The sequence below is a fragment of the Sorex araneus genome, chromosome X (genome assembly GCF_027595985.1).
Source record: "Sorex araneus isolate mSorAra2 chromosome X, mSorAra2.pri, whole genome shotgun sequence".
Lineage (NCBI taxonomy): Eukaryota > Metazoa > Chordata > Mammalia > Eulipotyphla > Soricidae > Sorex > Sorex araneus.
In genome coordinates this window covers 123,845,483-123,864,286 of record NC_073313.1, presented here as the reverse complement: position 1 = coordinate 123,864,286, position 18,804 = coordinate 123,845,483, and the positions used below count along the sequence as shown (strand labels likewise).

Genomic DNA, 18,804 nt, shown 5'->3' with positions numbered 1-18,804 from the left:
TGTTCATAGCAACACTATGGACAACAGTCAAAATATAGAATCAACTTAAATGCCGATTAGCAGATGACAAGATAAAGAAACTCAGTAGAATATATACTTGATTGACTACCATGCTACTCTTTTCCTTTTTGTGTTTTTTTTTATTTCTGGACTCTTTATTTTTTAACTGAGTCGCCATGAGATACACAGTTACAAAGCTGTTCAAGATGGGGTTTCAGTCGTACAATGATCCAACAACAATCCATCCACCGGTGTCCATTTCCCACCACCAATGACCCCAGTTTATTTCCTGTCACCCCATCTCTCCAAGCCTGTCTCTATGGTTCTATGGCAGGCACTTTCCTTCTCTCTCTGTCTCTGTCATCTCTCTCTCTTTCCTTTTCGGAACTATGGTCTGCAACACAGATACTGAGAGGTTATCATGTGTGATTCTTTTTTAACAAAGATAAATTGTGACTGTGGAAAAATATATAGATATTGAGGTGATTACTCTAAGTGAAATAAATAAGTGAAAGGCTTAAATTATTTTACTCATATACATAATGTGAAATACTAAAACAACTAATTGGAAAGTAACAACAGAGCCAAATTCTGTACTCATTGATAACTATGGTGAGTACCATAGAGAAATGATTTGTTGGTTAGAGGAATAAATAGAGGTGACTTTTTGGTGGTGGGAGGTACTAACACTTTGGTGGTAGGAGTGGTGACAACTACAAATACATGAATACAGAGGTGTAAATGTAAATCCATAACATTCCATGATAGTTTAAATGAATAAAAGTTAATAAAAATTTTAAATTCAACATATGGTTTTGACATTTTGAAGAAGTACATTGTTCAGGAAAGCAATGAGTGGGACAAACCTAGATGGCTGAATGAAGGGGATCTCAAAATACTAACATTCTTCCAAAGCAAAACCTACACTGAGGAATTAATTGAATGAAAACCTGGAACTGAGTTTCAGAAGAGAAAATCACTACACCCAGACATCTCTCCACCTCAGGAAAGGGTTCCATAAGAGAAGAGCATGCAGCAGTGGAAGGCAAGGGGAGGTAAACAGCTGCAGAGAAGAGAAGAGAAAAGAAAAGTCCAGGATAGAGCACTTAAATTGTTCAGAGGAATACTTGACTGTGGAAAGACAGAAGAAGAACTAAGAACACCTATTTTCATTGCAGTATTATTTATAACACCTATGTTCATTATAGTATTATTTATAATAGATAAAATTTGGAAACAAACCTAGCATCCAAATACATGAGTAGATTAAAAAAACGGTGTAGATGCACGCCAAGCAGCTAAAATCTGGTCCCTGCAGTTGAAATCTCTGGGATGTCCTTGGAAGGCTGGCCACCAAGTTGCCTGCCCTGCTGAAGTCCTGCATCTGCACCTACACCTCACCACTGCAGCCATACCAAGGGTTCAACTCCACTGTTGCACTAAAATTCTCTGGAGAGATGGCACACTGGGAATAATTTTGGTTAACCCAGTACCCAGACCATAGATCCTGAACACTCTGATCCTCAAATTCCTCAATACTGTAATTACATTAGGAACACACCAAATTAGATGGGAAAGTAAGTCATCTAATTTGGGAAAGAAGCCAACAAAACTCAAACAAAAACAATTACACTCAACTAGCAACAAACAGCTTAGTAAGTTCTTACATAAGGAATTAACAACTAAGAGCTCTAACAATTTTTACATAAAAATTCGTTTCTATACTTTTTTATTTTAATACTGGAGCTTTATTACCTAATCAATTACAACTCTAGAATTGTATCAACAGATGTGCCTTTTGTCTACATTACAATAAATTAAAAATAAAAAAGAATAAAACATTGTATATGGACATTCCTCAAAAAACTAGAAATTTAGCTTCCATTTGACCCGCAATATCACTTTGGGAAATATACCCTGGGGGTCCAAGAGTACACAGCAGAAACACTATCTGCACTTCTATATTCAGTACAACGCTATTCACAATAGTCAGAATCTGGAAATAACCTGCGTGCCCGAGAACAGACGAGTAGACAAAGAAACTATGGTATATCTACACAATGGAATACTACACAACTGCTAGGAAAAATAAGGTCACGAAATTTGCCAATAAATGGATAGACTTGGAGAGTAACATGTGAGTGAAATGAGTCGGAAGGAGAGTGACAGATATAGAATGACTGCATTCATTTGTGAGTTATAAAAAATTAGTATGAGACTAGGGGGCTGGAGCCATAGCACAGTGGTAGGGCGTTTGCCTTGCACGCAGCCGACCCAGGTTCGAATCCCAGCATCCCATATGGTCCTCTGAGCACCGCCAAGGGTAATTCCTGAGTGCAGAGCCAGGAGTAACCCCTGTGCATCGCCGGTGTGACCCATAAAGCAAAAAAAAAATTAGTATAAGACTAATATACAAGGCCAGGGGAAATGGGCTAGGAGAACTGGTCAAGGGTTGGAATACCACAAGGGTGTGAGAGGTGGAGAGTAGTTAAGATAGAGGTGGGTCCATATGACAACAATATTTGAAATAATCATTCTGGACAAGAACTGAGTGTTAAAAGTAGGTAAAGGGATATACATGATAACATTTCAACAGTTGTATTGCAAACAATAATGCCAAAAATGAGAGAAAGGAAAAGAGAGAGAGAAGAAAGAGTTGACTGATATAAAGGAAGGCAGGGTGGGGTCAGTGGGGTCAGTGGTTTGTAGGGGTGGGAGGGAAACAGGGAACATTGTTGATGGAAAATTACACTGGTTGAGGGATGGGTGTTGGAACATTGTATGACTGAAACCCAATCATGAACAGTTTTGTAATGCTCTATCTCAGTGATTTAAGACAATAAAAAATTAATATTAAAAATATAAATTGTAACTTATATTCATAATGGAACACCACTCAGTTATAAGAAAAGATAAAATTTGCCTTTTGCTACAACTCAGCGGAAACTGATGGTGTCATATTAAGCAAAATAAGCCAGATTAATAAGAAAAAATGCTACATATGAATAATATTATTGATATGTGGTATGCAAAGAAGCAAGGAAATGGATGGTACTCAATGAAAATAAAACAATGGAATCTAACAACAGTTCTGAATTATATAGGGGATTCAGAGAGGTTGGTGTGGGTGGGAAAAGGCGGAGAAGAACAGACATGGTCAGTGATGGAGGATATTGAGCACTTTGGTTCTGGTGTAAGCATAGAAACTCTGTACACAGAAACTCTGTACAAGTATAAAAATTAACCCCATTTTAACTATATTATCTAAATAATAAAAAATAGAATTCAAACAGAATATACATTTCTACCTTTCCCCTTGCAACAGAGTATTTGTTCACTTAATATTTTGTTCTTGCACAAGGAAAGACTTAACATACAAATGTAATTCTCCATAATCCTGAGAATTCATATATCATATGCCACATATGTGCAAAGAAAGATACTGTGCTCATAACCAATTTAAAAACATCACAGAGAGAGCTACAGACATAAAATATAAAGCATGCCAAACTTAGCAAAATGAAGGTTGAAGGTAAACTCTATTGTATATATTTTGCTCAACTTTCGCAGGACTAGAAGAAATAATATCAAGATCAGAATTTATCTGGTATGGTCATTATAAATCTTCCTTTTCTCCAAAGAAATTCAGTCAAATGTTAGAACAGCTCACCTCTAGAACCTCAAGGGATGTAAGGGCACTTGGATTTGAGATGCCTATCAATGAGCCAAAAAGATCTAAGGCTGTTATTTTCCATCAGGGAGTTTTTGAGACTTTCACTATCAGTCTGAGACCTATGGATGATTTTCCTTTCTCCCCTTTTAAAATCTGTATTCCTCAGAAGCAACCCTACTATATCTTCCTGTAACAAATTTTAAATCATTCTAGCTACAGTATCAGACATGCATGTGATTCATTGCCTTTCAAGAACTGTGCCTTGTGATAAAAATGAGAGATGTTTATTATGTGAATCAAAGTTTGAAATAGTAAGTAAAGTGCTATAAACTGTTGATTGTAGTAATTGTCACAGTTTGTGGTAGAAATAATCAACTCAAATAAACTGTGATGCAACATTTGTTGCTAGGATGAACAGTCTTGAGATGCAACAATTAAATGCCATCACAGAAAGTTTTAGAACTGTGACAAGTATCTTATTGTTGAGCCTAAAATGTAAATGTTTATGAAAAATGTAAATTTATGTATACATATATATGCTTATGTAGTGCGTCTCATTGGTAAGAAACATTCCCCTGAAAAAAATTAGTTGCAATCCACTGATACTGTTGTCCTAGAAAAATGTACAAGAAATTAAAATATATGTCGTGCAAACCAAGCATAAAGTGAGAATCCATTATGATCATTTCCTTGCCTGGAAGCATTTAGAGTATAGCACTGTAGCACTGTTGTTCCGTTGTTTATTGATTTGCTCAAGTGGGTATCAGTAATGTCTCCATTGTGAGACTTGTTGTTACTATTTTTGGCATATCAAATACGCTCATGGGGAGCTTGCTAGGCTCTGCCGTGAGGGCGGGATACTCTCTGTAGCTTGCTGGGTTCTCTGAGATGGACGGAGGAACCGAACCGGGGTCGGCCGCGTGCAAGTCAAATGCCCTACCCACTGTGCTACCGTCAATTCTTTCATCTTTATATCTCATTAAAATTGCCAGAAAATATATTATCTCTGTGGGTTTCACCACTCTGAATGACATAAAGTAGCAATATGCAATAGTGACCTATCTATATTATAAACTTTGACACTTGGTTCTGCTAGGGAGGTTACAGATTTGAAAATTTAATGACATGCACAGTGAATAAATTTTCCATAGAAAACATCCTGTTTTGTGGCTCATACATTTTCGCCTTTGGATTCATTTACAAGACCCAAACAAAAGCATTTAATGATGTTTACAGTGAAATGAAACAGCTAAAGACCAGCACATAATCACCATATTTTGTTCTCTCATCTTTAAGTCTTTTAGTAATATGGATTCCAGCTGAGCTTGATTCTAGCCTCTTTCAACATTTAGCCATTCTAAGGCTTCACTAAGCCTAAACACCAAACAGAATTCATACTTTTTAATTGAAAAAGATAGACTATATGCAGACCATATTTGCATCAGTAAAACACTGAAAATGAAATTTGTGCCCAAATCCTTCTAAACATTCCAACTTAGATGAACTCTACTTATGTTTTTATACCCTTGCTTATGTCTGACACTGTTTTAAATAGCTCCTTTTATCAATGCATATATTGTTAAGTTAATAAAAATGAACTGTTCTTAGTACAACACATGCAAATTTGAACCATAGTTTATTTGCAAAAATATATTCATATTGAGTCAGTTTGGATTTATTTTTGAACCACACTCAGTAGTGCACCACACTTACTCCAGGCTCTGTACTCAAGGATCACTTTTGGTGGTTCTCAGAGGACCATATATGGTGCCATAAATCAAGCCTGCAAGGTAAGCTCCTTATTCACTGCCCTATGTTTCCAGCCCAGTCTTATTTTCTTATTCTGATAATGATACTTAAGATTGTGCATGATTTCCATGCTGGAGACATTGGTACAATCCCTGGCACTATAGTATGGGATCCCTAAGCACAGAGCTGGGAGTACTTTCTGAGTAACTCAAACACTTGACCAATTGAAAAGAAACATCCATCATTGATGCTGATACAGATAACACTTTCAATTATTTATGGGGATGGGTTAAAGTTTTCTTATTCTAATCCTTCCTATGACTAATGGCATGCATTGTGTGGTTAGCTGGGGAGTTTTGGTATAGACAAAGTGGAAAGTTTGGTAATTATCCTCAGTAAATATATAATATGTTGGGGATAGAAAAATAGTATAGCTACATATATATGTATGTATGTCCAGTCCCAGTATCTTTCCCAGTATCTTATAGCACTTGTCTTGTGTGCAGCTGACCCCTGTTGGACCCCTGGCACAGTATATGATCCATTGAACACTGCCACAAGTGATCCCTAAGCACAGAGTAAGAAGTAAGTTCTGGAAACAACAGCTTGTGGCCAAAACCTCCCCACCCCACACCCCTAAAAATACTATACAAGATGTGACAAGAGTTTTATATCTGGATAAAGTTAACCAGAATGATATGGAAACAAAGCCCATCTCTTTGGTCTCATTAATGCTGTGTTCCATACAACTTTACTGTTTAAATAAATCACTGATGAGAAGGTATCTGCTCATTTCTTATGTGCTCAGTGATGTTATTAATAAGGATAACATATGCAATGTGTACATATTGTCAGCTTTTTAAAAGGCTAAACATTCTGTATTACCATATGATACACCCGGGGAGAATGCAAAAAATTCTGGTCAGGACATCTCAAACACCTGTAGTGCTACAGAGACATAGGTTCAGCAGACGTCTTGAAAACACACTCACTACAGTAAAGTAATACAGTGTGCTTATGATTGTGCGTCTGCAGTTATAACTTACATCCAACCAGATCTTACCATGGTCAGGCATCTGGGATCCCATAGAAGTCACACTAGCATTCAGCACATCATTCACAGCAGTATCGCAATACAGGCTTCTCTGGACATCATGTTCACTGTCAGTCTGGTCGCTTTCCTCATGCCCACTGTCCTTCAGGCTGTTGCCCTCTAAATCCTTAAAGGTGGAGCTGCTGAGTTAAAGAAAGAGAAATAATTGACAATTGTGACAGATGTAATTCTTAAATTATTTGTTATAACAGTGTCGGCTCTGTAGGAGACCAACAGTTACTGGATTGCCCTATAAGGCAGGAACAAAAGGAATTTTTGTTTCAAGATAATGATACTTAAAATTGCAGAAAGTTCAGGACCAAATAGAGAGTGCAGCAAGCTAAATGCACACTTTGCTTGCTGGAGACATTTGTACAATCCCTGGCCTACAGGATGGGATCCTCAAGCACAGAGTTAAGAGTACTTTCTGAGCACTTCCAAGTACGGCCAAAACCCCCACCCCAATTTCAATTGAACAGTGGTACCCATGATTGGTGCTGATGTCTATAATATTTTCAATTATTTATGGGGATGCATTAAGAAGGTATAAATCGGAAACGAACACCTGCCCCCCCAAAATCATCTTTTCAGTTTTTCCTCTTCTTATATATAGCTAATCTTTTCCAAGGGTTTATAATGCATGAGAAAGCATTATAGATGTATGACATAAACAAACATGTTTTCAAAGTTTTTTTTCTAGTATTTTTATTATTGATATAAATTGTTATGGCAGTATCAATGTTTATACTGCAACTCCACCACCAACAAAATGCCCAACTTTGTACAGACGTACCTTTTAGTCTGCCCCTTCTCTTTTCCTATGCCCATTCCTCTCTCCCACCACCACCTCCTCATTTACTGATCTCACTTTTGTTGTCACACTTCAATAATCTGGTTTCATTGCAAACTGTCCATTTTTTGCTTCATTTCTTTATGCACCACATATGAATAAGATAATCCAACATTTATCCTCCATCTGACTTTCTTCACTTACCATGACACGCCCTGGTTCCATTAAAGTTGTGGTAAAAGGCTAAAGATCAGTTGTATTTTGTTGTGAATTTATGTGACACTTCCTTTATCTACACATCTCTCATTGTACATATGAGTTGTTTCTCAATTTTGGCTATTGTAGACAGTCGTACAATGAAAACTGGTGTGCCTATACAAAAATCACTTTTTGTTCTTGGTATATATTCTTAAGAGTGAAATTGCTAGTTCATATGAAAGTTACATTCCTAAATTTATGAAATGGTTCCATAACATTTTTATAAAGGTTGAATTAAATGACCATTCCACTAACAGTGAAAGAGGGTATTTTTTTACACTACATGACCATTGCACTGCTTCAATCTCTTATTTGCGCCATTTTCCAGGTATGATTTGATATTTTATTGTCACTTTGAATTACATTTCCTTGAAAATATGTGGTGTTAAACACTATTTTTGTATGTCATGTATGTCTTCTTTGAGGAAGTGTCTGTTCAGCTCCTCTCATTTTTGATGGGTTATTTGGTTTTTTTGGATTGTCAAGTTTTGTGAGTACATTTTATATGTTCGATGTTAGTTTTTTTGTCAGATGTATGACATGCAACTATTCTCTTCCATTAATTAGTGTATCCTTTTTATTTTAGTCATAGTTTCTTTTTTTACACGTTAATGATGCAAATGGTGAATTTCTTAAAATCTAATCTCTTTTTTAAAAATTTTTATTAGTGAATCACCATGAGGTACAGTTACAAACTTATGAACTTTCATGCTTGCATTTCAGTCATACAGTGATTGTTTATATCCCTCCATCAGTGCCCATTCTCCTCCACCAATGTTTCCAGAGGTATTGAGTGGCCATCATGTTTGGTCTATAGTCTACTTTCGGCACACAACTTTCAACCCCAGTAGATCCTCCCAACATCTCTATTAGGTGTTCCCTTCTCTGTCTCAGCTGCCTTTCCCCCAGCATGTGAAGCCAGTTTCCAAGCTATTGGGCAGGCCTCCTGCTTCTTATATCTACTACTCTTGGGTGTTAGTCTCCCATTCTGCTACTTTATATTCCAAAGATGAGTGCGATTTTTCTATGTCTGTTTCTCTCTTTCTGACCCATTTCACTCAACATGATACTTTCCATGCTGATCCACTTATATGCAAATTGCATGATATTTTAGTCATAGTTTCTTTTGCTGTGCAGCAACTTTTTAGTTTGATGTAGACCCTCTTGTTGAATTCTGCTTTTTTATTTACAACTAGAGCCAAATCACTGAAAAACACTGGTCAGTATCATGAAAAGTAATACCTAAGTTTTATTGGATATATTTTACTGAGCCTTGTCTAATGTCGAGGTCTTTGATTCACTTGGAATTAGCTTATGTCTATGATGTAATATAGAGGTCTAAATTAAGTTGTATGTGGCTAACCTGCTTTCCCAGCACCACTTGTTGAAGAAGCTTTATTTTCTCCACTTAATGTGCTTAATTCATTTGTCACTGATTAACTATTCATAGATGTGAGGGTTTATTTCGGGATCTGTGCTTTTGATTATTTTCTGTCAGTATGAGTACTTGATTTTATTCTAGTACCATATTCTAGTACTATAGCATAATTTAAAGTCAGGGAATGCAATGACTCCCATCTTATTTTTATTTCCAGAATCATTTTTGGATATTTAGGGAGTTCCATGATTCTGTGAAAATTATATTAGTGTTTGCTCTATTATGCTCTTAGAGAAAGTCATTGAAATTTTGATAGGGAGTGCAATGAAATCTGATTAATGCTTGGATAGGATGACCATTTTAACAAATAATGATTTTTCTTTTAATTCATGAGCCTGGAATATTTTCTCACTATCTTATTTTCTTGACTATTTCTTTTAATACTGACAGTTTATATTAACACATATACAGATATGTATTTCACATTATTTTTAAATAAATTCCCCAGAATTTTTTGTTAAGTGGAGATAGTACAAGGATTAAGATACTGCATGTGCCTGAGCTGGGTTCAATCCCTAGCACCATAGGGCCACTTGAGCATCACTGAGTAAATCCTTGGAGATTCCTGAACATTGCTGGGGGTGACTCTGATGATTTCAAGCAGTGTGGGGCCAAGAACAATCACATTCTTATGCTCTAGCAAAGGAACACTGACTTGCTTTGCCATGTCTTGCTCAAAGTGGACCCACCATGACTATTAGCACCACCTGGGATCCCCCTGCAAGAAATTTTTATGTGTCTTTAGTACCTTCTATGTATAAAATCGTGACATCTGAGAAACTTCTTTTCCAATGTGACTGCATTTGAATTCTTTCCCTGCGGAAAGGATTGCTGTGGCTAAGCCTTCATGTATACATTAATTAACAGTTGTGAGAGTAGACATCTTTAGCTTATGTCTGAATTTAGAGGGAAAGTGCTCAGTTTTTTTGCTACTGAGTATGATGTTACCTGTGGGGTTGTTGAATGTGAACTTCATTATATTGAAGTGAATTCCTGCTACCCCTAATTTGTTGAGAATTTTTTCCATGAAAGGGTGTTGAATCTTGTCCAAAAATAGCTTTCCTTAAATCTATTCATATGATCATATGAATTATTGTTTGTTTGATGGGCACTTTCAGTGGTGCTTGGGGATTACTCTCAGATAATAAATGAGGAGTGATTCTAGGCAGAAGTACCTAGGGGACCATAAAGTGCTGTGGATCAAATCTATATCTTTTGCACACAGAGCTTATGCTCAAGCCATTGAGCTATCTGGCTATGATCATATGATCATTACTTTTCATTTTGCTAATGTGGTATAACACACTAAGTTATTTGCACATATTGAACCATCCTTTGCATTCCTTTTGATGTATTGTTCAATAAGGTTTTTTTGGGGAAATCTTTGCCTCTATATTCATCAGAGAAACTGAACAGATGTATTTTTTTTCCAGTAATGTCTCTGTCAACTTTAAGTATTAGGGAAATCTTGGCTTCACAGAAACTGCTTGGAAGAATTTCTGTTTCTTCATTTTCTGAAGGATCTGGAGACATACAGGTAGTAGGTTCTCTTTGAATGGTTGGTAAAACTGACTTTCTGTTTTTGGAACCTGTTGGGCTTTCGCCTTTCACGCGGCTGACCCGAGTTTGATTCCTCCACCCCTCTTGGAGAGCCCGGCAAGCTACCAAGAGTATCGAGCCCGCGAGCAGAGCCTGGCAAGCTACCCATGCGTATTGGATATGCCAAAAACAGTAACAAAAAAAAGTCTCTCAATGAGAGACGAAGAAATAGATGAGCAACGGGATGACAGTGACAGTGACAGTGACAGTGATCATTCCTTGACACCACCCATATACCTGAGTTCCCTTGACTCCTACTCCCCCGTTGCTTGCCATCTATCACTTCTCCCGTTCCCCTTCACTCTATTTCTTTCCTTCTCCTTCCTAGACTCTGGGGCCAAGGGTGATCTAGGAAACCCTCATTTACACCATTGCATTACCTCATCCAGTTACTCTAAATACCACATATAAGTGAACAACACCAGATCAGTGGACCATGAAGATGTGGTATATATAGACAATGGAATACTATGCAACTCTAAGGATTAATGAAATCATGCAGTTTGCCTCAGTATGGATGGGAGTGAAAGATGTCATATTAATTTAAATAATCCAGAAGAAGAAGAAGTATAAACATAAGGTGATGTCTTTTTAAAATTTTTATTTTATTAAAAATTTATTTACAAAGTTATTGATATTTGGGTTTTAGACATACAATATTTCAGCCATTCTTTTAGTTCCCTATGCGTCCTCATAACTCCTTTCTAAATTCCTTGTTAAAGAGGTTGTCTAGTGCACTGGTTGGTCCTATGGGCTAGTTTCTTCACTAACTAAGCTTGGTGGGCTTCTGTGTTGCTTTATCATTGTGACCTGTGCAGTTTAGACTTTCAGTTCACTGTAACTGTTGGGTTTTTGGTGTATATTAATTGAGGCGGAGCTAATGAATTATTGGTCTAACGTGTTTTTGGTGATCAGACTGCTCTAGTTAAAGGTCTACCTAAGAGGTTTATTTATGGTTCTTATGGGATATGGAGGGGGAGAATAACTGATGCAGCCACACCTCTGGATACCCACTGGGCCTGTACCTGGATTGGGGGAGATCATGCAAGTCCTTGAAAGTTGGGTCCTAGTGGCATGGCCCGCCTGGATTCCAGTCCCTCAGAGCTCTGAGCTTGAAAACTGATTTCAGCCATTCTTTAAAAAAATCCAACTTTTCATTTCCTTGATTTTAAATATTGTATTCTTGGTTACTATGTCATTGATTTCTACTTTATTTTTTATTATAGTATTAATCTACTTTGGGTCTCCTCTATTACTCTTTTTCTAGTTTCTCAAGATGGGAGGTTAGGCTATTTACTTGAGATTCTTATTATTTGTTGATGTTACAGTTATAATAGTAACTTCTCTCTTAGCACTGCTTTTGCTATGTTCTACAGTTTATGGTAGCTTTCGTTGTTATTATTGTCATTTATTTTTAGGAATATTTCATGTCTTTGTGCTTCCTCTTTGACCCAATATTTATTCAATACTACATTGTTTAGTCTCCAAATAGTTGAACTTCTCCCAACTTTCTGTTTAACTTCTTTCAAAGCATTATAGTCTGAAAAAAGACTTGGCATGATTTCTATTACGCATAATGTTCCATGCACACTGAAGAATATTATATATTTAGTTTGAAGAATGGAGAACTCTGTATACATCTATTCGTACCAGTTCTTCCGTCTCATTTAGATTTTATCATAAACCAAGCATATTTTATGCTTGGTTCATCTGTCTGATGACAAGAGTGGGATCTTGAAAGTCTCCAGCTACTATTGTGATGTCATCAATATATCTTCTCTGAACTACTGATAGCTGCTTTAAGAACATTCCTGACTTTCTTTCCTTCAGTGGTTATAGTATAGATCTCATCATTTTCTGCTTCACAGGTTTTTTTCTTGACTTTTATAGAAGATCATATAATATTTATTGTATAACATATTTGAAGATTTTGAATGCCTTCTACCATTGTTTGAAGCATGAGTTATAACTTAGCATGATATGAGGATTGTTAGTTAGAGATTTCACTCAATACTCTGAATATATCATACTATTTCCTTCTTTAGGATATGAGTCTTTTATATTCTTTATATGTGAGTCTTTGGTTCTGTTGGTGCTTTTAGGAGTATTTTTGAAATTTGCCAATTTAATTATAGTGTGTTTTTATGTCATTATGATTGGATTTATTTTGTCTGGAACTCTTTGGTCTGCTTGGAGCAGGGTACGTGTCTCTCTCCTCATATTTAGAAATTTATCAGATATTATTTATGCTACAAGCAATTCTTCCCCTGTTACTTTGTTCTTTTTTCTGTGATCAAGGTGTTTCCTCTTTTAATTTTATTCCAAGTTATCTCAGGATTTCTTCTTGTGTTTTTTTTGCTTCATTTTTTCTCTCTTCATTTTGTAGGGCAGGCCTCATAAGCAGTGCCTAGGAGGTGTAGGGGTCACTTTCAGTCAAATGTGTCAAACTGGGTCAGGAAGTTCTATGGTAGGGCCTGAGGACATGGAGCTATTTTAGCTTTTGGTGCCACAAACTACTCAGGCCACTCATACTCTCATACTGCTCAGGGGCATCCATGGCTGCACCGATGTTGAGTAGGAGGCCATGAGGTCTGACCAGTTCTAGCACCCTATGAAAAAAATTTAGAATTCCAGGAACATACGGCGGTGCAACATGTCATACAATATGCCACTGATATATCAAGTGTAGCATATCACATTTGATGGGGTGTAAGATAGAAGATAAGCAATCTTTATTTATATATAATGTGTGTCTATATATATATATATATATATATATATATATATATATATATATCCCTCTCGGAGAACCTGGCAGGGTACCGACAGCATCCTGCCCACACGGTAGAGCCTGGCAAGCTCTCCATGCCGTATTTGATATGCCAAATGTGGTAACATTGAGGGGCCTCATTCCCCTTACCCTGAAAGAGTCTCCAATGTGGCACCACTGGGAAGAACGAGTAAAGAGAGGCTGCTAAAATCTCAGGGCTAGGACAAATGGAGGTGTTACTATAGGAGCCTGCTCGAGCAAATCGTGATCAACGGGACGACAGTGATACAGTGAAACAGAGCACAGGAGAAGCGGGAATACAAGACAGGAGCAGACTAGCATGAGGGGCAGTAAGAAACAGGAATTGGGGTGGGGGAAACTGGAATGGGGCATGCAGTAAGTCTGGTATGGGCACGCTCGGAGAATGGAATAAACAGCTGGATGGAAATTGGAATAAACGGTGACTGATCACCAACCAGCTTGGTGGCCCTGCTCCCTCCTTCATGTGTCTGTTGGCAGTGGCTGGCCAGGTCGGGAGGTGGCTTACACACTTTTGTGAACACACACACACATAGACATATGAGATTAATAATTTGCTCAAGGTTACACAACTAAAAGTGTAAAATATCCAGGGATAGATTTAGGAAGTTTATCTACAAGCCTAGATGTTAATCACCTTGTATAAAAATAGATCTGCAATCTTCCTGACCCTTGTCTCTACTGTCCTTGGGTGTTAGTCTCATATTATGTTATTTTAATTTTATTTTATTTTATTCATATTAAGTTATTTTATATTCCACAAAGGAGTACAGTCATTCTATATCTGTCCCTCTCTTTCTTACTCATTTCATTGGGGACATTGGTGATGGATAATATACACTAGTGGAGAGATATACACTAGTTCGATCATTAAATGACTGAAACTCAAACATGAAAGCTTTGTAACTGTGCCTCACCATGATTCAATCAAAAAACAAATAAAACTAAAATGGGATATTTTTAAAAATAGGAAAAAAAAGATCTTCAAAGATATCAATTAATCAACTGCAAATCTAAAAGTGGAATAAATTGAAATAATGCAATTAAAATGAAAAAAAATTCAGGATGAGAAAACTCATTGGTTTCTTGGGGTCTGTGGGGGTTTTTTTGTTGGTATGGTTTGGTTTGAGGGCCACACCAATGGTACTTAAGGCTTACTCCTGACTCTGTAGTCAGGGATAATTCCTGATGGTCTTAGGTGCCAGGATTGAACCCAAGTCAGCCAAGTGCAAGGAAAGTATTCTTCCTGCTGTACTATCTCTCCATCCCCCCAAATCCTTTAGTTTTAATTGAAAAAGGCATGCTGACTTATTCAAGGGAAAGAGATGAAAGGCCAAATCTAAGATAAGAGCTGTGTTGGTTCATGTAAAGTGGGATAAAACTGAGAAATTAGGTGTACGAGTAAAACTTTGATTAAAGTTATGCCAAGAAGATGTAAAATTTCTGTTTGTGCTTATTTTTTCCAGCACCTGTCTAATAAATTCACCATATAATGAAATGAGCATACTAATAAAGAATGCTATACATCATTGCTCACAAAATCTAGAAAGGGCTATAAGTAGAGGGCCCCACCACTATTTCTAATATTTTGTATGCTCTCACAGAATCTGTGTTTACACTACGTTATGCATATGAAATACCTAGTGAGATGATTCCATATCATATCAGTAAGGAATGCTCAAGAAAATGTGCTGTTGCCTCAAAAAGAGGAAGTGGAACTCTTCTGCGTTAGGATAAATACAAGCAAACCTACTACGCATCTGGAAAAAAGAACCACTGTGGAGATGACATTGGAAGCTAACTTGACCTGCTCAACCTGAACATCCACAGGTTTATCTCTATGGCTTAAGTAAGAAAATTAAGTAAATATTATAAAGATCCATGCAATTGACATAGTAGCCACATTGTCATTTTCCACAACTGATCAAAAGAAATCATGAAAGATTTTAGTCATATAATCAAATTCTATGTAGAATGTTTACTGCTCCAAATATAAAATGAAAAACATGAAAAAGGCCAGTGACTATAAAGCCATAATTATAAGACAATGATGAGCAGGAAAGAGTGAAGTATTGACCTGTTTTCTAATTATTTTCAAAATGTATAACAGCATCAACTATATTTAAATGAAAATAATTTAATATGCCAGTTCACACGAACCCTCTGATTTATCATGCACTACTCATTCCTGCAAATCCACCAGGAGAATTTCTATTAAAAACCATCATACTACAAATCTTTACGGAAAATAATATGAATTGGAAGACACGCTCTAAAGAGTGTCATCATTTCTACCATTATGGAGAAGATGTGAAGACTTCCTTTCTTAATGAAGGATATCATTGGTTTGTCCTTTCTCCCTTGCCACAAAGAGTTTAGGCATATCTGGTAATAATCTCTAAACATTTTAAGACAACATTGGTATGTCCTGTTCTCCTTGCTACAGGGAGCTTAGGTTTATCGGGTCAAACCCATCAAAGTGCTCCCGAGTCACTCCCATTTCTTTGTTTACATGTAACCACTTCTCTTTGCTCTCTTCCCCAACCAGTTAATCAGCCTTTCCCCTAATCAGACTCTGTTAATTTGTAAGGTCAGACCTTTCTAGGACACTGAACTTGTATTGTAAGTTAATATTGACTTTCTCCTCTCCTCGTGTCTTTTGAATAGTTTACTTTAAAGCAATATCCTTTTTGTATGGACAAAGAAAGAAAATTGTTAATATGCTTTTGTAATATGGGATTTAATTGGCTCCGAATATTATTCAGTCCTGGGCATCTGCTTTCTCAACTTAAGCCTCAGTTGCCCTTAGTTCCTAGCACCCCCAAAAGCAGGGTCCCGATGATGGATGGGACAGACCTAGTTCAAGTGGTGTGTTATGTGCTACCCTGGCATCGAGATGGGCATAGCCAAAGTGCCTAATGCTTAACTATAAGTTAAGAGCTTGGTCATGGACATGTCACGTCATGACCCAAAAGCAACGACGAGGCTAGGACCCTTCTAGGGATAGGAAAGACTAATTTAGTCTGAGCACCGAAGTCTGAGATCAAGTTGACCCCAGGAGAGCAATTCTATAAGCTTAATGCATCTCTTGCTATATCCATACAAAATGATTAATATTATGAATATTTATATGTTAGTTTGACAAGGAGAGGAGAAATACGTGCCCATGAGATTCTGCTCTTGGGTGGGTCATCCTGCTGGAAGAGAATCTGTCTTGGAAGCAGCATCCCCTGAGGAAAAGAATTTTACCCCTATTGATTGTGACCACACCTGTGTGTTAGCCCTGACCCCTCATGCTGGCGTATTTAACTAAGCTGTAAGAGTGGGCTGGGGGCCAGTCCCAGAGCCAGATCTGGAGAATCCAAATCCACATCCAGATCCAGAGGAGAAGGAGAATGAAGTAGCATGGGGGAAGAAGAAGCAGGAGGAGAATCAGAGGAGAATGGAGATGGGAATGGAATAAACTGCAACTGAGACCAACCAGCCTGGCCCTCTTTCCTTCCTTTGCCTGCCTCGTCATCGCCATCAACCTCCCCGGGGTGGGTGAAGCGGCTGGAGACTACCAAACACAGGTGGCGGAAGAGATAGAGCGCTGCTGCCCTGTGCCCAGTGTGGTGCCCCCTCTTCCTTTTTTGTGTGTTTACACACTTATAAATACTAATCCCACTATTTTAACATTCAAAATTTATTTTTAGAAAAAAAATTAGTCCTGCCTACAAGTATTCTGCATCTTAGGTTAAAAAATTAATTACAAGACAATATTACTGGTGCTACAATTAAATAATAACTATTAATTTTTCAACCTCTGTTTTTAGTATTGAAGTTTATGAAAATCTCTTTAGTGCACCACACTAGTTCCTTAAAATCAAAGAATTCAGCATTGAGCTGACTGTATTTCAGTAGGTACCCAACCTGTTTTAGATATATGATGATAAGGGACATATACAAAGGACAAAGCACTTAGATATTCCTAGAACAAGGTTCCTCAACTTTGGAATTATTGACAATTGTTATTAAATAATTTTCTGTTGTTGGGAATTACCGCTATGCTATCGCACAGCAATAGCACAGCAGTAGGGCGTTCACCTTGCACGCAGCCGACCTTGGTTCGATTCCTCTGCCCCTCTCCGAGAGCCGGGCAAGCTACCGAGAGTATCTCGCCCACAGGGCAGAGCCTGGCAAGCTACCTGTGGTGTATTTGATATGCTAAAAACAGTAACAACAAGTCTCAAAATGGAGACGTTACTGGTGCCTGCTCGATGAGCAATGGGATGACAGTGACAGTGATACAGTGTTGGGAATTGTTCTGAATATTGTAGGATGTTCATAAGTTTCCCTGATCTCTGCCCTCTAAATTCCAATAGAGATTCCTCCCAGTAAAATTAACAAAAAATGTTCCAGCCATTGTCTAATCATCCAAAGTTGAGAATCACAATCTTTGATTCGTTAACCCTATTTTTGTGACATATTAGATGCCCAGACTATAGTATTAGAGAGCACTAAAGTTGTAGTCATTGAAATAAGTAATGGTATGCAATCTATTACTTCCACTATAGGATTCTAGACCTGATACCTAATTCTTTTGAATTTTAATCTCCTTGTCTTTGTCAGTGAAATTTATTTACTAAAAGCCTCTTCGTGAGGCCATTTTGAAGACTGAATGAGATACTGTACATGAAGAACCAGGTACACATAGACACTAAATAAATGGTTATTATTCGATATGGTAATTTTTGTACAGTAATGATTTTATTGGGTGATGATTAAACCTTATGCTATAGTCTTTTGGCATGACTGAAACAAAAATGTATGTTTTAAATGCTTTTATATCTTCCACAAGTCATAATGAGACATTATCTACTATGTTTCCCCTAAAATTCAGAAACGGGAAAAAATTTTCCATTCAAGTGTGTATCCTTCTTTTTTTTGGGTTGATATTTAATTACAAGGAACCCAGTTTCTTAACGCAAGGCAGGAGATGGGAACCATTGCTTCCCACAAGCCTTTCCAGCCTGGGGAGTTTCAGGTTCAGCAGCGAGGGGACACAGGAACACGTGGGACGGGTGTGAGGGGGGCCCTGGCAGTGTGCGCTTCCATTTTTTAAAAACTTAAATCTATATTCCCTGATATATTTATGATTTCGCTTTGGCTTCTCAAAGGTGTAGGCAAATATAAAGTTTAAATATAGTAAATTATGTCTCGGGTGTCACTTCTCCTACTTGGTTTTGAACCTTTATAATTTTTAATCATATTTTATATACACCTATGAATATCATAAAGTAATTCAGGGATTTTTTTCTTGAAAAGGAGAAAAGTATAAAATAGTAAAAATCTGACTACTAGAATGTAATGAACTGGTAGTCCTGTGCTCTGAGAAAAAAAAACAGTATAACCC

The 18,804-nt window shown here is 37.3% G+C and overlaps 1 protein-coding gene across 3 annotated transcripts in view; it reads right to left on the bottom strand.

Moving 5' to 3' along the window:
* The window catches only part of PCDH19 (protocadherin 19), a 163,983-nt gene that overhangs the window by 51,362 nt on the left and 93,817 nt on the right, over positions 1 to 18,804 (bottom strand). For 2 of the 3 annotated variants that reach the window (XM_055121827.1, XM_055121828.1), the window contains exon 5: positions 6,486 to 6,658. In XM_055121827.1, coding sequence (XP_054977802.1) covers positions 6,486 to 6,658 — 173 coding nt within the window. The remainder of the gene's footprint in view (positions 1 to 6,485; positions 6,659 to 18,804) is intronic. The other variant, XM_055121826.1, reaches the window with a different exon arrangement.